Genomic DNA, 17,171 nt, shown 5'->3' with positions numbered 1-17,171 from the left:
TACCATCTGTCAACATACAAAGTTGTTAAAAAGGGCTGTGACATTTTTTCAATCTTAAAGCATCACTTAGATTTTAACAAATAAACAATCAGTTCATTGTCTTACTAGGATCATGAGAAATAAACTGATGAAGCCTTTTGCTGTAGAACATCTGTCAGATCGTTCTCTTTACTGCTAGTCTGCTCTCTTTTTATGCAGTGAGGAAAAAAACAGTAAAATATCAAGCAGCTTAAAATATAAAAATTTAATTTACTTTTATTTCCTATTCATGTTAAACTGTTTTACTGACTTTATTTATCATTGATTTTGGTATCATAATTCCTCTTGTGGTGACCAGAATACATCAGAATTATTTAAATAAGTTCTCATGAAATAACTAATCTGGACCTTGTTCATCTTATTTAGAATTATTTCAGTGAACTAAACAGCAGCCTAGATATTTACAGGAGGTTCTAATAAAAGAGACTAAAGCCAGTATTTTAAAATAGGAAACACTTCTAAGAAACATAAATAACAATTTTAAAAAGCAAAGCTAATTGTACAAAACCAGCTTTTTTTTGACATCTTTTTTTTTTTTTTTTTTTTTTTTTTTTGCGGTACGCAGGCCTCACTGTTGTGGCCTCTCCCGTTGCGGAGCACAGGCTCCGGACGTGCAGGCTCAGCGGCCATGGCTCACAGGCCCAGCCGCTCCGCGGCACGTGGGATCTTCCCAGACCGGGGCACGAACCTGTGTCCCCTGCATCGGCAGGTGGATTCTCAACCACTGCGCCACCAGGGAAGCCCCTTGACATCTTTACTGGAGTATAATTGCTTTACAATGGTGTGTTAGTTTCTGCTTTATAACAAAGTGAATCAGTTAAACATAAGCACATGTTCCCACATCTCTTCCCTCTTGTGTCTCACTCCCTCCCACCCTCCCTATCCCACCCCTCTAGGTGGTCACAAAGCACCGAGCTGATCTCCCTGTGCTATGCAGATGCTTCCCACCAGCTAGCTATGCTACGTTTGGTAGTGTATATAAGTCCATGCCACTCTCTCACTTTGTCACAGCCTACCCTTCCCCCTCTCCACATCCTCAAGTCCACTCTCTAGTAGGTCTGCATCTCCATTCCCATCTTACCCCTAGGTTCTTCATGACCTTTTTCTTTCTTAGATTCCATACATATGTGTTAGCATACAGTATTTGTTTTTCTCTGACTTACTTCACTCTGTATGACAGACTCTACGTCCATCCACCTCACTACAAATAACTCAATTTTGTTTCTTTTTATGGCTGAGTAATATTCCATTGTATATATGTGCCACATCTTCTCTATCCATTCATCTGATGATGGACACTTAGGTTGCTTCCATGTCCTGGCTATTGTAAATAGAGCTGCAATGAACATTTTGGTACATGACTCTTTTTGAATTATGGTTTTCTCAGGGTATATGCCCAGTAGTGGGATTGCTGGGTTGTATGGTAGTTCTATTTGTAGTTTTTGAAGGAACCTCAATACTGTTCTCCATAGTGGCTGTATCAATTTACATTCCCACCAGCAGTGCAAGAGTGTTCCCTTTTTTCCACACTCTCTCCAGCATTTGTTTCTAGATTTTTTGATGATGGCCATTCTGACTGGTGTGAGATGATATCTCATTGTAGTTTTGATTTGCATCTCTCTAATGATTAATGATGTTGAGCATTCTTTCATGTGTTTGTTGGCAATCTGTATATCTTCTTTGGAGAAATGTCTATTTAGGTCTTCTGCCCATTTGGGGGTTGGGTTGTTTGTATTTTAGATACTGAGCTGCATGAGCTGCTTGTAGATTTTGCAGATTAATCCTTTGTCAGTTGCTTCATTTGCAAATATTTTTTCCCATTCTGAGGGTTGTCTTTTGGTCTTGTTTATGGTTTCCTTTGCTGTGCAAAAGCTTTTACGTTTCATTACATCCCATTTGTTTATTTTTGTTTTTATTTCCATTTCTCTAGGAGGGGGGTCAAAAAGAATCTTGCTGTGATTTATGTCATAGTGTTCTGCCTATGTTTTCCTCTAAGAGTTTGATAGTGTCTGGCCTTACATTTAGGTTTTTAATCCATTTTGAGCTTATTTTTGTGTATGGTGTTAGGGAGTGTTCTAATCTCATACTTTTACATGTACCTGTCCAGTTTTCCCAGCACCACTTATTGAAGAGGCTGTCTATATTCCATCGTATGTTCTTGCCTCCTTTGTTGTAAATTAGGTCTCCCTATGTGCATGGGTTTATCTCTGGGCATTCTATCCTTATCCATTGATCTATATTTCTGTTTTTGTGCCAGTACCATACTGTCTTGATTACTGTAGCTTTGTAGTATAGTCTGAAGTCAGGGAGCATGATTCTTCCAGCTCCATTTTTCGTTCTCAAGATTGCTTCAGCTATTCAGGGTCTTTTGTGTTTCCATACAAACTGTGAAATTTTTGGTTCTAGTTCTGTAAAAAATGACAGTGGTCGTTGGATAGTGATTGCATTGCATCTGTAGATTGCTTTGGGTAGTATAGTCATTTTCACAATGTTGATTCTTCTAATCCAAGAACATGGTATATCTCTCCATCTACTTGTATCATATTTAATTTCTTTCATCAGTTTCTTATAATTTTCTGCATACAGGTCTCTTGTCTCCTTAGGTTGGTTTACTCCTAGATATTTTATTATTTTTGTTGCAATGGTAAATGGGAGTGTTTTCTTAATTTCCCTTTCAGATTTTTCATCATTAGTGTATAGGAATGCCAGAGATTTTGGTGCATTAATTTTGTATCCTGCTACTTTACCAAATTCACTGATTAGATCCAGTAGTTTTCTGGTAGCATCTTTAGGATTCTCTATGTATAGTATTATGCCATCTGCAAACAGTGACAGTTTTACTTCTTCTTTTCCAATTTGGATTCCTTTTATTTCTTTTTCTTCTCTGATTGCTGTGGCTAAAACTTCCAAAACTATGTTGAATAAGAGTGGGCAGCCTTGTCTTGTTCCTGATCTTAATGGAAATGGTTTCATTTTTTCACCACTGAGGACGATGTTAGCTGTAGGTTTGTCATATATGGCCTTTATTATGTTGATGAAAGTTCCCTCTATGCCTACTTTCTGCAAGTGTTTTTTTATCATAAATGGTGTTGAATTTTGTCAAAAGCTTTCTCTACATCTATTGAGAAAATTGTATGTTTTTTCTCTTTCAATTTGTTAATATGCTGTATCACATTGATTGATTTGCATATATTGAAGAATCCTTGCATTCCTGGAATAAACTCCACTTGACCATGGTGTATGATCCTTTTAATGTGCTGTTGGATTCTGTTTGCTAGTATTTGGTTGAGAATTTTTGCATCTATGTTCATCAGTGATATTGCATGTCCCCTGCATTGGCAGGCGGACTCTCAACCACTGCGCCACCAGGGAAGCCTGACTTCTTCCCTTTTTTTTTTTTAAAGATAAATGGCTAACAAGCATTTGTTGCATTGGAATGAAGTTTCTCATCTGTCATTTGACATGAGAAGGCTGAGAAACAGCAACCATGGAATTACAGAATAGTTTCCTGGCTTTTTGTAACCAGACATGGTCTCTTCCTGTAATCCTTTTATAAAATTATTAAAAGTGGTACATTTTGACAGCGTTTGTGTTGGTGAATCAAATACCTCTTTATTTAATCAGATTAAAGACATATTGACTCTTTTAACATGTGCTCGTGCTACTGGCTCCTATAAATAAAGCCTGTAATCAATGAGAAATGTGATAATATTTGAGCTCTAGAAGATCTGCTATTTCTGCAGCTTACAAAATAATGTGAGGATAAAGAAATGCTTTTTATTTTATTTATTTATTTATTTATTTTTAATAAGATCCTCTATAAACACATTTATTTGCTACTGAAAACTGAAAACAGCACATCAGAAATTTTTATTGTAATTCAACACGCTGTTCTAACAATGCTGCGGCCAAGCCACCCAACGTGGTGTGGTGGTCTTCACTTTCCTTCCACACAAGTTAATTTGTCTCACAAAGTGGAACTAAAATATATTCAAGTCATTCAAATGCAAGCTACATAGATTCCTCATAAGTTACTGTAGTAAGGGGGAAAAGAGATGCAAGAAAAAAAGACAACACAGAACTTATAATATAGGTTATCAAAATATTGGTACGCAATCTTTCCCAAGCTTCATAATGATCCTAAAACTACCAGGGAGAAAAAGTAGTACAAGAATAAGGTTTATGGTTCCTTCGACTCCGTGTCATAATTACTGTAATACTTATTGTTGTAATAATTCTCATAATTATCCTCAGAAGGATCTCTATGAAACCGGCAAAAACGACAGCTACATCTAAATCTTTGCCCTCTTGACTGAGTCTCAACATCATTCTGCCATGGTCCTCTTTCAGAGTCAGACCGAGGAACTCCTTTGCCGTAGCGTTTTTTAATGGACTGAATCAGCCGTTCCATCTTCTCTCTCCGATCAGTTAACACGGTCCTCACCCCTCTCCTATAGGGTATGTTTTCACCAAGTAACCGCCCAGTTGGTTGAGGTAGACACTCTGGTAGAATGAATGGCAATTTGATACCAGGGTTGAGTGTCAGTTTACTGAGGTTCTTTATGAACGCTTCAGACATGGGTTCAGAGGCAACTGGAATTGCCTGGGAATTTTCATCGATGGACATTTGAGGAGACTCCAGGGTCCAAGTTGGGTTAACCTCAGATGAATCCATTGGGAGTCTTGTCACAGCTTGAAGCTTCTCCTAGACCTTTGGGTTCCCAGTGGAAGGTGATGCTTTAGACTCAAATTGCTACAAAGTAGCCTGGAAGAACTATAGAGCTAAGAAAGAGGGAGAAAAATCCCAGCTAACACACCGTGGTGAGAGAGAATCCAACCTAAGAAATGCTTTTTAAATGCTTATGTCATATTTTGTTACAGTGAAAGATAATTTCAAAACCCGGATTTAGTAGTCTTGGTTTCTGGCATAGTATAGGTGCTTAGTACCCTGGTACTAATTAGCAATTGCTGAGGAAACAGGACTGCAGAATGGCCATACTTACAACTGTGAACCAGGGATTTATAAATTGGTTGGCATAAAATTTCCATCCTCGTTATAGTATGATTCAGTTTTCAAAAATTATTTATGTCTGAAATTTTTGATAGATGTGTATTAAAGAAGGCTTAGAAAAATGGACATTTAAGTGCTTTTAATGGAAAATTTGTGGGTATTGAATTTTGGGTTTTAAAATAAGAATAAGACAGCATAAATTACTAAAATGGTATGAGGAAGTGCCTTCATGGATGATTAGTAAACCTAGAAAAAAAGGTGAAGTGTAAGAGAGGGATTGAAGATGACAAGAAGGTTCCCAAGGTGTAAGATAAGGATTGAACCCATCTAGCTGTTGTAAAGAGTTGTTATTTTGCTCTGGTGAAGTATAGCAGATAAAGAAAATAGCTTATAAATTGGAAACACTTTACATAGTAATAATTCTGTTGATTGAAAAAGAATTTCCCTGAACACTCAAAGAGCAAACCCTTAATAATGAAGAAGGCAATCATATTGCCCTAATTTGCATTGAAGCCCTCAATTTGTCTTCCTCAAACCACTCCTCCTTTAGACTTTGCTTTTCCCCAAGTGGCAACTTCATCCTTTCTACTGCATAGACAAAAAACTTCAAGAGTCAGCCCAGGTAATGCTTTTTCTCACACCCACATCCAGTCTCTCCTTTACTATTCTCAGTGTTTTTACTGCTTCTAACAGTAAAACTGTTAGAAGAGGTGTTGTTGGAGTTAGCCACCAACACCTCTCACCTGGATTATTCCAGCGTCTTTTAAATTCGTCTTCCTGCTTCTACTCTTGCCCATTTACAGTCTTTTCTCAACATAGCTGCAGAATAACCTTTTTTAAAAATAGGTCAAACTGTGTCTCTCTTCTGCTCCAAATCTTCCAGTGGCTTCCCCAAAACTAAAATCTTCACAGAAGCCTACAAGTATACATGTAATCTGGCTTCCTGGTACCTTTCTAAACTCACCTCCTAGATCCCAGCCTTGATCATTCTGCTGCAACAGCAGTGACCTCAAATATCCTGCACAAGCTCTCACTTGAGGGTCTTTGCACTTCTCCTTTTCCTGCCTGGAATGTTCTTCCCTCACGTGTGGGCTCATGTCACCTCATCACTAAGACCTTAATCACCTTTTTGAAAGTAGTACTTCCGTCCTCCTTCCTTGCTTCATTTTCCTCCTAACATTTATTTTTGTTCAATATGCTATATACACTTTGTTTTTCTGTCTCTCCGCACTGGATTGTGAGATCTGTGAGGGCAAGGTTTTCCCCCCTCTATTTGTTTACCTAAAACAATATGTGGCAGATAGTATGTACTCAGTAAGTATTTATTGATTAATTGAGAAAGCAATTCCATGGCAGTTTGTTGTATCACTACTGTTGATCCATAGAGCCTTCTTTAAATAAAATAACTGATATTAGCTCTTGATATGAATTCTAGAATATGGCAGTGCTAATTCTAAACACTCATATTTACTAATGTCGGGAAGTACTGCATTAGAGTTCTCAGTTTCCCTTAGCGCAGATGGGTCACGTGACTTAAGTTTTAACTAGCAGAACGGTGGGTAGAAGGGAGGTGCCACTTGCAGGCCTGGCCCAGGAGAACCTCCCGTGAGTGATCCCCTTATACTCGAAGATTTGAGAACCCTTTGTTGAAGATGGAGGAGGTGTGAGGTAGAAGGCACTTGGCTCCATGAATTACCACGTGGAGGGGAGTTGCCCCACTCATTAGGAACATCTGTTTGGACTTTATGTGTGTGAGAAATAAATATCTGTTGGATTAAACAACAGAAATTTGGAATTTATCTTTTAAAGCATTAACTTAACTAATACACAACAGCGACAGCTAAATTATCTTTCCTTGTTCTGTTGCATATCCTAATGGTGACCCAGACTCCTTGTCTCTTTTTGTCATTGGCTTCTGTATTTGAAAATGGGAATAATGTTATTTTAAAAGCACAGTTGTGTCCTTAATATTTTTTTACAGCTTTTATTTTTTTACCTTTTTTTTAACAGCTTTATCAAGATATCTTTTACATACCATAACGTTCACTTATTTGAAGTGTACAGTTCAGTGGTTTTTATTTAGAGTGGTACAGCTATCACAACAACCTAATTTTAGAATGTTTCAACACCCGTGCAAGAAACCCTGTACATGTTAGTCACTCCCCATTACCCTCTCCCCCAGCCTGGGCAACCACACTAATCTGCCTTCTATCTCTATGGATTTGCTTATTCAGTACATTTCATATAAATGGAAGCATACAATATGTGGCCTTTTGTGTTTGACCTCTTTCACTTGGCACAGTACTTTCAAGGTTATCTATGTTGTAGCGTGTATCAGTACTTTGTTCCTTTTTATGGCCAAATAATATTCCATTGTGTTAGATATCCCACTTTTTTTTTTTTTTTTAAATTTTTGGCTGCGTTGGGTCTTCGTTGCTGCGCATGGGCTTTCTCCAGTTGGGGTGAGCGGGGGCTACTGTTGATTGTGGTGCGCGAGCTTCTCTTGTTGCGGAGCACGTGCTCTAGACGCGCGAGCTTAAGTAGTTGTGGCACGTGGGCTCAGTTGCTCCATGGCATGTGAGATTTCCTGGACCAGGAATCGAACCCGTGTCCTCTGCATTGGCAAGTGGATTCTTAACCATTGCACCACCAGGGAAGTCCCCCACATTTTATTTATCCATTAATGGGTGGGTGGACATCTGGGTTGTTTCTACCTTTTGACATTACAAATAATGCTACTGTGTACATTCATGTACAAGTTTTGGTGTAGACATATGTTTTCAGTCCTCTTGGGTATATACCAAGAAGTGAAATTGCTAGGTCACATGGTAAATCTATGTTTAACATTTTCAGGAACTGCCAGACTGTTTTCTAAAGGGATTGCACCATTTTACATTCCCACCAGCCTTGCCTTTATGTTTTATCACCCCCAGAGGAGTAGGGTCCTCGTAAATATTGTAGTTCCCTAAGGACTGTAGGTGGGAGACAGTCACAAAGGAGACTGGGAGTGTGGCAAACAGTGTGAGGTTGATGGCTGGCTTGCCTCTCCTCTTGCTTGCTTATTTATGTGGCCTCTACTACCCTGGCTTCCTTACTAGTTAGAACACACCTCACACGTCCTCATTCTAGGGCCTTTGTTCTGGGTTTTCCCTATGCCTGGCAGGCTTTTTCCTTCTGTTTGTCCTTCAAGTCTTTATCCAAATGTTACCTTTTCAGTGATGCCCCACCCCGTCGTCCCCATCCTCCCACCCAACCTCGCATTTAACTTTCAGCCTATGCATCTCCCCTGCCCAGCTCTATCACTTACCATATTTCTAAAAGTACTTTTTCTCCTTCCCACTAAAACATAAGCTTCGTGAGGGCAGGGATTTTGGCCAGTATTCTTCACTGATAACATCCCTAATATTTTGATAGGGCTTATTAACACAGAGTAGGTTTCTGGTAAATATTTGTTGAAAGAATGAAAAAATAACTTTCCATGTCAGTAAATGCATTTTTTTCTTAAAATAAAAATTTAAGTCATAGAAGTACACATATGAATACATTCTTATCATAAAATGTTTATTCAATGCAGATAAAACACAAATTCCCTTTTACCCTGTTCCTGAATCTCACTCTCCTAGAAGTAACCACTGGTAGTCATTTGGATGCATTCTTCCAGATCATTTTAAAGGTATCTGTAGATATATAAAGAAATATATATACTTTAGAAATATGTAGTTTTGTGTATGTTTGAGTATGTTTTATAAGCATGCACACACACACAAACTGTCTATACCCAAAACCTTTTCATCACTCCCAACATAACTCTGTACCCATTAAACTATCTCGTTCTTTTTAACTCTCATCTTAACGGATGTGCCCTATTTACTGATTAATACTGAGGTTTCCAGTTTTTCCCTAGCCACAGACATTGCTCAAGCACACATTTAGGCTTTTGCACTTTGTACATGTGGGAGTGTCTTCTCTGTGTATGCCCTGGAAGTGAGAACAATTTAATCTCTTTCTTTGAAATCGTTATGCTGCTTATTTATTTTTTGGTTAGTTTTCTGAAATAGATATTGGAAATTGAATTGCTCGGTTGTAGAGAATACAAGTTAAATTTTTTTTTTTTTTTTTACGTTGGGTCTTCATTGCTGTGCGTGGGCTTTCTCTAGTTGTGGTAATTGGGGGCTACTCTTTGTTGCGGTGCGCAGGCTTCTCATTGCAGTGGCTTCTCTTGTTGCAGAGCATGTGCTCTAGGGCACGCGGGCTTCAGTATTTGTGGCACACGGGCTCAGTAGTTGTGGCTCACAGGCTCTGGAGCGCTGGCTCAGTAGTTGTGGCGCACAGACTTAGTTGCTCCGCATGTGGGATCTTCCCAGACCAGTGCTTGAACCCGTGTCTCCTGCATTGGCCTGTGGATCCTTAACCACTGCACCACCAGGGAAGCCCTACAAGTTAAAATTTTTGATGGAATAAAATTTCTTTCTAAAAGGGTAGCATCCATTTGTGCTCTTCAACCAGTGATAGCAGCATTCATATCTCCATATTTTTACCCATATTGGGTGTTATTAATCTTTTATTTTTACCAATCTGTGAGTGAAAAATAACTTGTTTTAGCTGTTGATGTTAAACATATTTTCATATGCTTATAAGTCATTTGCATTTCTTCTATAAAATTCCTGTTTATATCTGACTGTTTTGACCCTATAAGGTTTGGTCTTTTTTTATTGATTTATAGGTTCTTTCTGTAATTATGGCTATTAATTCTTTGTCTATTATATTGATATATGCTAGCAATATATTTTTCTAGTCTATAACTTGGCTTTGAAAGTTGTTTATGGTGTCTTTTTGCTAATCAGAAGTTTTAAATGTTTATGTAGTCAAATGTATCTATTTTATAGCTTCCTTGCTTAAGGAAGTCTATACTATACCAAGGTTATAACCATATTCTCTTGTGTTTTTCTTTTAATTTGTTTGGAGTCTTAATTTTCATATTTTGCTCTTTTAATTCACCTGGGATTTATTTATGTTGCAGCATGAAGGGTCTAAGTTTTTTCCTTCCAAAATGGATAGCCAATTCTTTATTATAAGTTTGTTCATCCTTTCACAATTGATATGGGATGCCATTGTATCACAAACTGTACTCTCATATAAATACATCTATTTCTCAATCTCATTCTATTTTATGGAGGTATTTGTCTTTTCTTGCACTAATAGTACACTTTTTTAATATTTTGATAGAAGGAACTAGCTTCATCATATATCATCTTTTACAAAAATGTAGCTAGATTGTACATTTTAGATGCATTTAAAAATTAGCTTATCAGGGTGAATAAAATACCCTATTGGGATTTCAATTGGGAAGGAAAACATTTCTCTAACACAGTTTTATTGGCCGTGTAGTACTACAATGTATGCTTGTACCATATTTTACTTAAACATTTGTCATTGTTAGTCTAAAATAACCCTTTTAAAATATTGCCTTGTAATTTGGCTTTTTAAAAGATTGAGATATAATTGACATATAACATTGTATTAGTCCAAGGTGTACAACACTGTGATTTGATATATATATATATTGCAAAATGATTCGATTGTGTATGTATATATGTGTATACAGCATCTTCTTTATCCATCCATCCATGGACAGTTAGGTTGCTTCCATGTCTTGGCTATTGTAAATAATGTTGCAATGAACATGGGGGTGTAGGTATCTTTTTGAGTTAGTGTTTTCATTTCCTTTTATTTCACATACCCAGAAGTGGAACTGCTGATCATGGTAATACCATGATCATGTAAAAAATGCTGGTTTTTTCTAGTTATTATTTTCTCTAGTGCAGCCATAGTTAATCAAGTCCAGGAAGCACAGAGAGTCCCATACAGGATAAATCCAAGAAGAAACACGCCAAGACACATATTAATCAAACTGTCAAAAATTAAATACAAAGAAAACATATTAAAAGCAGCAAGGGAAAAACAACAAGTAACACATAAGGAAACACATAAGGAAACAGATTCGCTCTTAATCCTCTCTCCTCGCACTCCAGGAAACAGAGTCAAGGAAAAGTCTCTTGTCTCTTCGGCAGCTCCAGACTTTTTCCCGGACTCCCTCACGGCTGGCTATGGCGCACTAGCCCCCTTCAGCCTGTGTTCACGCAGCCAACCCCAGTCTTCTCCCTGGGATCCGACCGAAGCCCAAGGCTCACCTCCCAGCCCCGATCCGTCCCAGTGGGTGAGCAGACAAGCCTCTCGGGCTGGTGAGTGCTGGTCGGCACTGATCCTCTGTGGGAGAATCTCTCCCCTTTGCCCTCCGCACCCCGTTGCTGCGTTCTCCTCCTCTGCTTCGAAGCTCCCCCCTCCGCCACCAGGAGTTTCCACCCATGAAGGGGCTTCCTAGTGTGTGGAAACCTTTCCTCCTTCACAGCTCCCTCCCACTGGTGCAGGTCCCATCCCTATTCTTTTGTCTCTGTTTTTTCTTTTTTCTTTTGCCCTACCCAGGTACGTGGGGAGTTTGTTGACTTTGGGGAGGTCTTAGGTCTTCTGCCAGCGTTCAGTAGGTGTTCTGTAGGAGTTGTTCCACACGTAGATGTATTTCTGATGTATTTGTGGGGAGGAAGGTGATCTCCGCATCTTACTCTTCTGCCATCTTGAAGCTCCTCCTCTCAAAGTAGTTTTTGTTTTTTGGGGGCCAGAAATCAGATTTTGAATTTTGATTTAAATCTTCATTGACTGCTTCTCTGTATTTAGTGTACTCTTTAAACATATTCCTTAGAGTTATAGCAAAATTAATACTGAAGGAACACTTTCTCTTTCAATTTATGCACACATTATTTTTGAGAAATTGGAAAGTCTCCAGTTTGCTTATAATAAGTATAAATGCCTACCAATACTTATTACACTGAATATTCTCTGGTATCTAAAAATATATATATATATTTTTTAGTTGTATAACAAAAACTGGTTGGTCTAAAGGTACAATATAGAAAGTTATCTGAATATTAGTTTCAGTTAAACTTTTACTATTTTACAGCTTAAAAATAATTTATTCTAAGAAAAAAACCCAAACCAATTTATTCTACCGAAGTTTTAGTTCAGTAATTAATCACTTGAATTTGCAGCTCATTAATTCAAGTATTATTTGAGTACCAACTGTGTCTTAGAAGCCAGGATTTTAAAGTCTCATTTGTTCATGACTCTACCCTGGTTCCCAGCCCAAAGCCTGGCATGCACTAGGCATTTAGTAAATATTAGTTGAATGAAAGAATGCATGTTCTTGTGGAGTTTATTTTCTAGTGTATGTCCATATCTAGCATTGCAGTGGCCCTAAAAGAAGTAGAATACATAGTCTGTATACATTGTAATGGGATGTGTTTTCTAACCCTAGCTGTGCCAGTTACCACTGCAAGGTGAACACTGGGTGATATTGAAGATTCTACACATTTTGAAACTATCTTGCCTTTCTTATTAGGATTGAAAGTATACTTCCCAGAAGCTCCCCAGTAAGTTTTCTCTTATTTTTGAGCCAGGACTGGGTCACATAGCCATAAGAAAGACTCAGAACACAGTTATCTGACCGAGGGGAATGAGACTGCCTGAGTATGATCCATAATGTGGAACAGGGGACTTTGCCATCATGATCAAATGTGGAGTTTGGTGGCAAGGAGGAAGAGATGGAGGGAAAGACATATTATTAGGCTGTGCTAGTAGTGACCATTACAGAATTGGAGAGAGTTGAACTGGACTGGGCTTAACTTTGTACAGTGCTATGAAAAAAGTAGTTTCTAGGTATATAAAGGAGTAAAATGGGAATTTAAACGTATTTGAGAAAAAACTTTAATCTTAACACTTTAAGCAAAAGTCTCATAAATCCTCTACTTTGGAGATTAGTTTATCATTTACTTAAAGAATAAGAAAATTATATTTCTTTTTAAAATTTCATTAATTCAAAGTTTTTAGGCTTTTATTCTTTCATATGAATTAACCTAGTTAAGGACCTAGTAGGATAACATTTTGGGAGAAATTCGTTGATGGCAACACCTATCTAGGTACCATACAGACTCCTGGTTACTTACCCTTGTAGTAGAACAGTGTAGAACCTTGAAGTTAAATAAATGAATAAACAGAAGAACTAGAATGTAAATCATTTAGGGCCATCACTTTGTGGTACAGAAGATAAACACTTCACAGTCATCCTGAGCTACAGGAAAACTAGAGGAGTTTAGGCTCAGGAATCAGGCTAGGGTTCAAATGCTGCCTCTGGTGTTTCCTAGCTGTGTAAACTGACAGGTTATTTAATTTCTCTGAACCTCAGTCTCCTCGTGTGTAAAATGGGGTTATCATGTATGTGATAAGTAAATGGTTGGTTAGGATTAAATGAGATATAATTTTAAAATAGTTAACATATTATGCTTACTATGTACTGTTGGGCAGTGTTTTATTTACCGTATAATATACGAAAAAAGTGCCAGGCACATACATAGTAGATACTCAAATATTACTTCTTCCCTTTTTTTTTTTTTTCCCCCGCGTTACGCAGGCTTCTCACTATCGTGGCCTCCCCCGTTGCGGGGCACAGGCTCCGGACACGTAGGCTCAGCGGCCATGGCTCACGGGCCCAGCCGCTGCGCGGCATGTGGGATCTTCCCGGACCAGGGCACGAACCCGTGTCCCCTGCATCTGCAAGCAGACTCTCAACCACTGAGACACCAGGGAAGCCTGTTGGAAGATTTTTAATCAGAGTTTCAATTCATTACTTGTGATTGGTCTGTTCATATTTTCTATTTCTTCCTGGTTCAGTCTTGGAAGGTTATACCTTCCTAAGAATTTGTCCATTTCTTCCAGGTTGTCCATTTTATTGGCATATAGTTGCTTGTAATAGTCTCTTATGATGCTCTGTATTTCTGCGATGTCCGTTGTAACCTCTCCCTTTTCATTTCTAATTTTATTGATTTGAGTCCTCTCCCTCTTTTTCTTGATTAATCTGAAAAGCTGACTATTCTCTTGAAGAGAATGAAAAATCAACTGAAGCTGAATAATGAGTATAACTAAATTTGTTCTACCCAAAGTTCAGCACAGTATCTTGAGAAAGATCACTCGGTAAAGCCAATACAGGTGCCTAGAAGAGAACTCTTCTTTGACTTTGTGCCTTTGTCTTCATCAGTTGGGCAAATGTTTCTCTAAATAGTGAACAACAAAATTCACATGCCGGGGAATGGCAGATAGTGAAATAATGGACCAGACTAACTATAAAAATGAGACCCAGCTTATATTAACCGGCCACCACTTACTAGCTCAGTTTCCTTATCTGTTAAATAGGGAATATGGTAAAGAGTTGTTGAGAAGAGTAAATGATAATTTACACTTACAGCAGGTACCTAATAAATCCTATCAATCAGAATACTAGAGATATGTTTAAACCCTCATGTTTCCATACAACCACATCTTCCCAGCTAAGGAAGTTATTAGGGATCATGAATTTTAGAGGCTACTAAACCTCCATTACAACTTTCAAAAGTTCATGAAGTTTAATAAAATATTTTAAGTGGTTAATTTAGGTCTCTTAAAGGGAGGAAATCAAGGTATATGAATGATCAACACTATATCAAAAATAACTGGGATTTCCCTGGTGGCGCAGTGGTTGAGAATCTGCCTGCCGATGCAGGGGACACGGGTTCGTGCCCCGGTCCTGGAAGATCCCACATGCCGTGGAGTGGCTGGGCCCGTGAGCCATGGCCGCTGAGCCTGCGCGTCCCGAGCCTGTGCTCCGCAACGGGAGAGGCCACAACAGTGAGAGACCCGCGTACCACAAAAAAAATAAAAATAAAAAAATAACTGGACAGTTCTGGTACGGAAGCATGTGGCCTCAAAAGCCAGACTGCTAAGGCTTGACAGGTGCACAGCCTGCTTGCTGTGTGGCCTTGGGCAAATTACACAATCAATTTATGCCTCAGTAGGCTCTTCTGTAAAATGGAGATGTTAACAATAGTACCTATCCCATACAGCTACTTTGATTATTCAATTAATTAATGCACATAAAAGTTACAGCAAACTAAGTCCTCAAAGAATATTAGCTATTATTGCTTTAACAAGGCTCTTATCAGAATGAAAATACCTTTTGTTTCTAAATAATTCCCAGACCATACGTAGTTGAAACACCCTCTTTATTTCTTTATTTTTCTTATCAAATATCCTCCTAACTCCTCCTAGCAAAGTTATACAGTACACATTTTTTCAAAAAATTACAGTACATTTCTTTTTTTTTTTGGTGGTACGCGGGCCTCTCACTGCTGTGGCCTCTCCCTTTGCGGAGCACAGGCTTCGGACGCGCAGGCTCGGCAGCCATGGCTCACGGGCCCAGCCTCTCCACGGCATGTGGGATCTTCCCGGATCGGGGCATAAACCCGTGTCCCCTGCATCCGCAGGCGGATTCTCAACCACTGCGCCACCAGGGAAGCCCTAAAGTACATTTCTTCATTAATTTTTCTTTGGTGTAATGAAAAGACATTGAGTTAGTTTAGAAAACAGTCAAAAGGCTAAAAAAAGAATCAGTGATAAACAGCCATCACCGAAAACCTTAGAATCAGTAGGAAAGCACAAAAACAAAGCCTTTGACCCAAGGGAGTAAAGAGGCTTCCACCTACCCCAGAAGCCTCGAGAAGAGAACCAAGGGAAAGTTGCAGTGATTGATGTCTTCAGACCTCAGGGAGGCTTGACTTTTATCCAATCATTCACCAAACTTGAAATCCCACTCTTCCTCCTCAAAGCTTTCAATGGAGGGCGTGATTATAAGGCAGGATGCTTTGGGGAATTTGCTGCTTTGTTTTGTTATATTAAGCGCACAGGTATTTTTAAATAGCTTTATATCAGACTTCACAGACTCCTGGACTATAATCACGTGTGCAGTACGATTAATTCATTAGAATTTTTTACAAGAATTTAAGGTCCTAAAAGATTATCAGCTATAAATGCCAAGTAACTTTGGATAGGCTAAAAAATCAATGCCCACTGAGGCATTGATGGAAAATAGCATGATGGCGACTGTCTATTGCAAAACACTGGGCCATTATGTTGTGGTCCACAAACCTAAGAAGCATGCTGAACATTTAATAACAATGATACAGGGAACAAGTATAAGTTATTTAGAAAAAGCATAAATTATTCAGAAAACAAAATAACTCTTCAGTAGCTTTTAAAGTAAGTGCTTCCGGGACTTCCCTGGTGGCGCAGTGGTTAAGAATACGCCTACCGGGCTTCCCTGGTGGCGCAGTGGTTGAGAATCCGCCTGCCGATGCAGGGGATACGGGTTCGTACCCCGGTCCGGGAAGATCCCATATGCCGCGGAGCGGCTGGGCCCGTGAGCCATGGCCGCTGAGCCTGTGCATCCGGAGCCTGTGCCCCGCAACGGGAGAGGCCACAACAGTGAGAGGCCCGCGTACCACAAAAAAAAAAAAAAAAAAAGAATACGCCTACCAATGCAGGGGGCACGGGTTGAAGCCCTGATCTGGGAAGATCCCACATGCTGTGGAGCAACTAAGCCTGTGTGCCACAACTACTGAGCCTGCGCACTAGAGCCCACAAGCCACAACTACGGAGCCTGCACTCTAGAGCCTGCGAGCCACTACTGAAGCCCACGCTCCTAGAGCCCATGCTCCGCAACAAAGAGAAGCCACTGAAATGAGAAGCCTGCATACCACAACAGAGTAGCCCCCGCTCGCCGCAACTAGAGAAAGCCCGCACGCAGCAATGAAGACCCAACACAGCCAAAAATAAATAAATAAATAAAATAAAGTGCTTCCAAAAAAGGAGTAAACCTCTGGTCACTACTGGAGACATGTTAGACCTATAAAATAATTCAGTGCAAAGTATTAAACAGGCATGAGAAAAACAAAGTCTAAATTATTCTAACTAATTAGGAATCCAGTTAAATTCATATGCAAGGGACTTTCCTGGTGGCGCAGTGGTTAAGAATCTGCCTACCAATGCAGGGGACATGGGTTTGATCCCTGGCCCAAGAAGATTCCACATGTCACGGAGAAACTAAGCTCATACGTCACAACTACTGACCCTGCACTCTAGAGCCCAAGAGCCACAACTACTGAGCCCACGAGCCGCAACCACTGAAACCCACGTGCTCTAG

The 17,171-nt window shown here is 39.3% G+C and overlaps 2 protein-coding genes across 10 annotated transcripts in view; both read right to left on the bottom strand.

Moving 5' to 3' along the window:
* Positions 1-17,171, bottom strand: part of SFMBT1 (Scm like with four mbt domains 1) — a 139,508-nt gene that overhangs the window by 68,796 nt on the left and 53,541 nt on the right. The gene's annotated exons all lie outside the window — the stretch shown is intronic.
* LOC131763627 (developmental pluripotency-associated protein 3-like) lies at positions 4,220-4,714 on the bottom strand. Its single transcript, XM_059076022.1, has one exon. The coding sequence runs from the start codon at positions 4,712-4,714 to the stop codon at positions 4,220-4,222; it is 495 nt and encodes a 164-aa protein (XP_058932005.1).

The sequence above is a fragment of the Kogia breviceps genome, chromosome 10, assembly GCF_026419965.1.
Source record: "Kogia breviceps isolate mKogBre1 chromosome 10, mKogBre1 haplotype 1, whole genome shotgun sequence".
Taxonomy (NCBI): domain Eukaryota; kingdom Metazoa; phylum Chordata; class Mammalia; order Artiodactyla; family Physeteridae; genus Kogia; species Kogia breviceps.
This window is presented reverse-complemented; position numbering and strand designations above follow the sequence as displayed.

Bases quoted from the DNA above. Each gene is read 5' to 3' on its own strand.
- LOC131763627 (XM_059076022.1), bottom strand. From the start codon at position 4,714: ATGGATTCATCTGAGGTTAACCCAACTTGGACCCTGGAGTCTCCTCAA.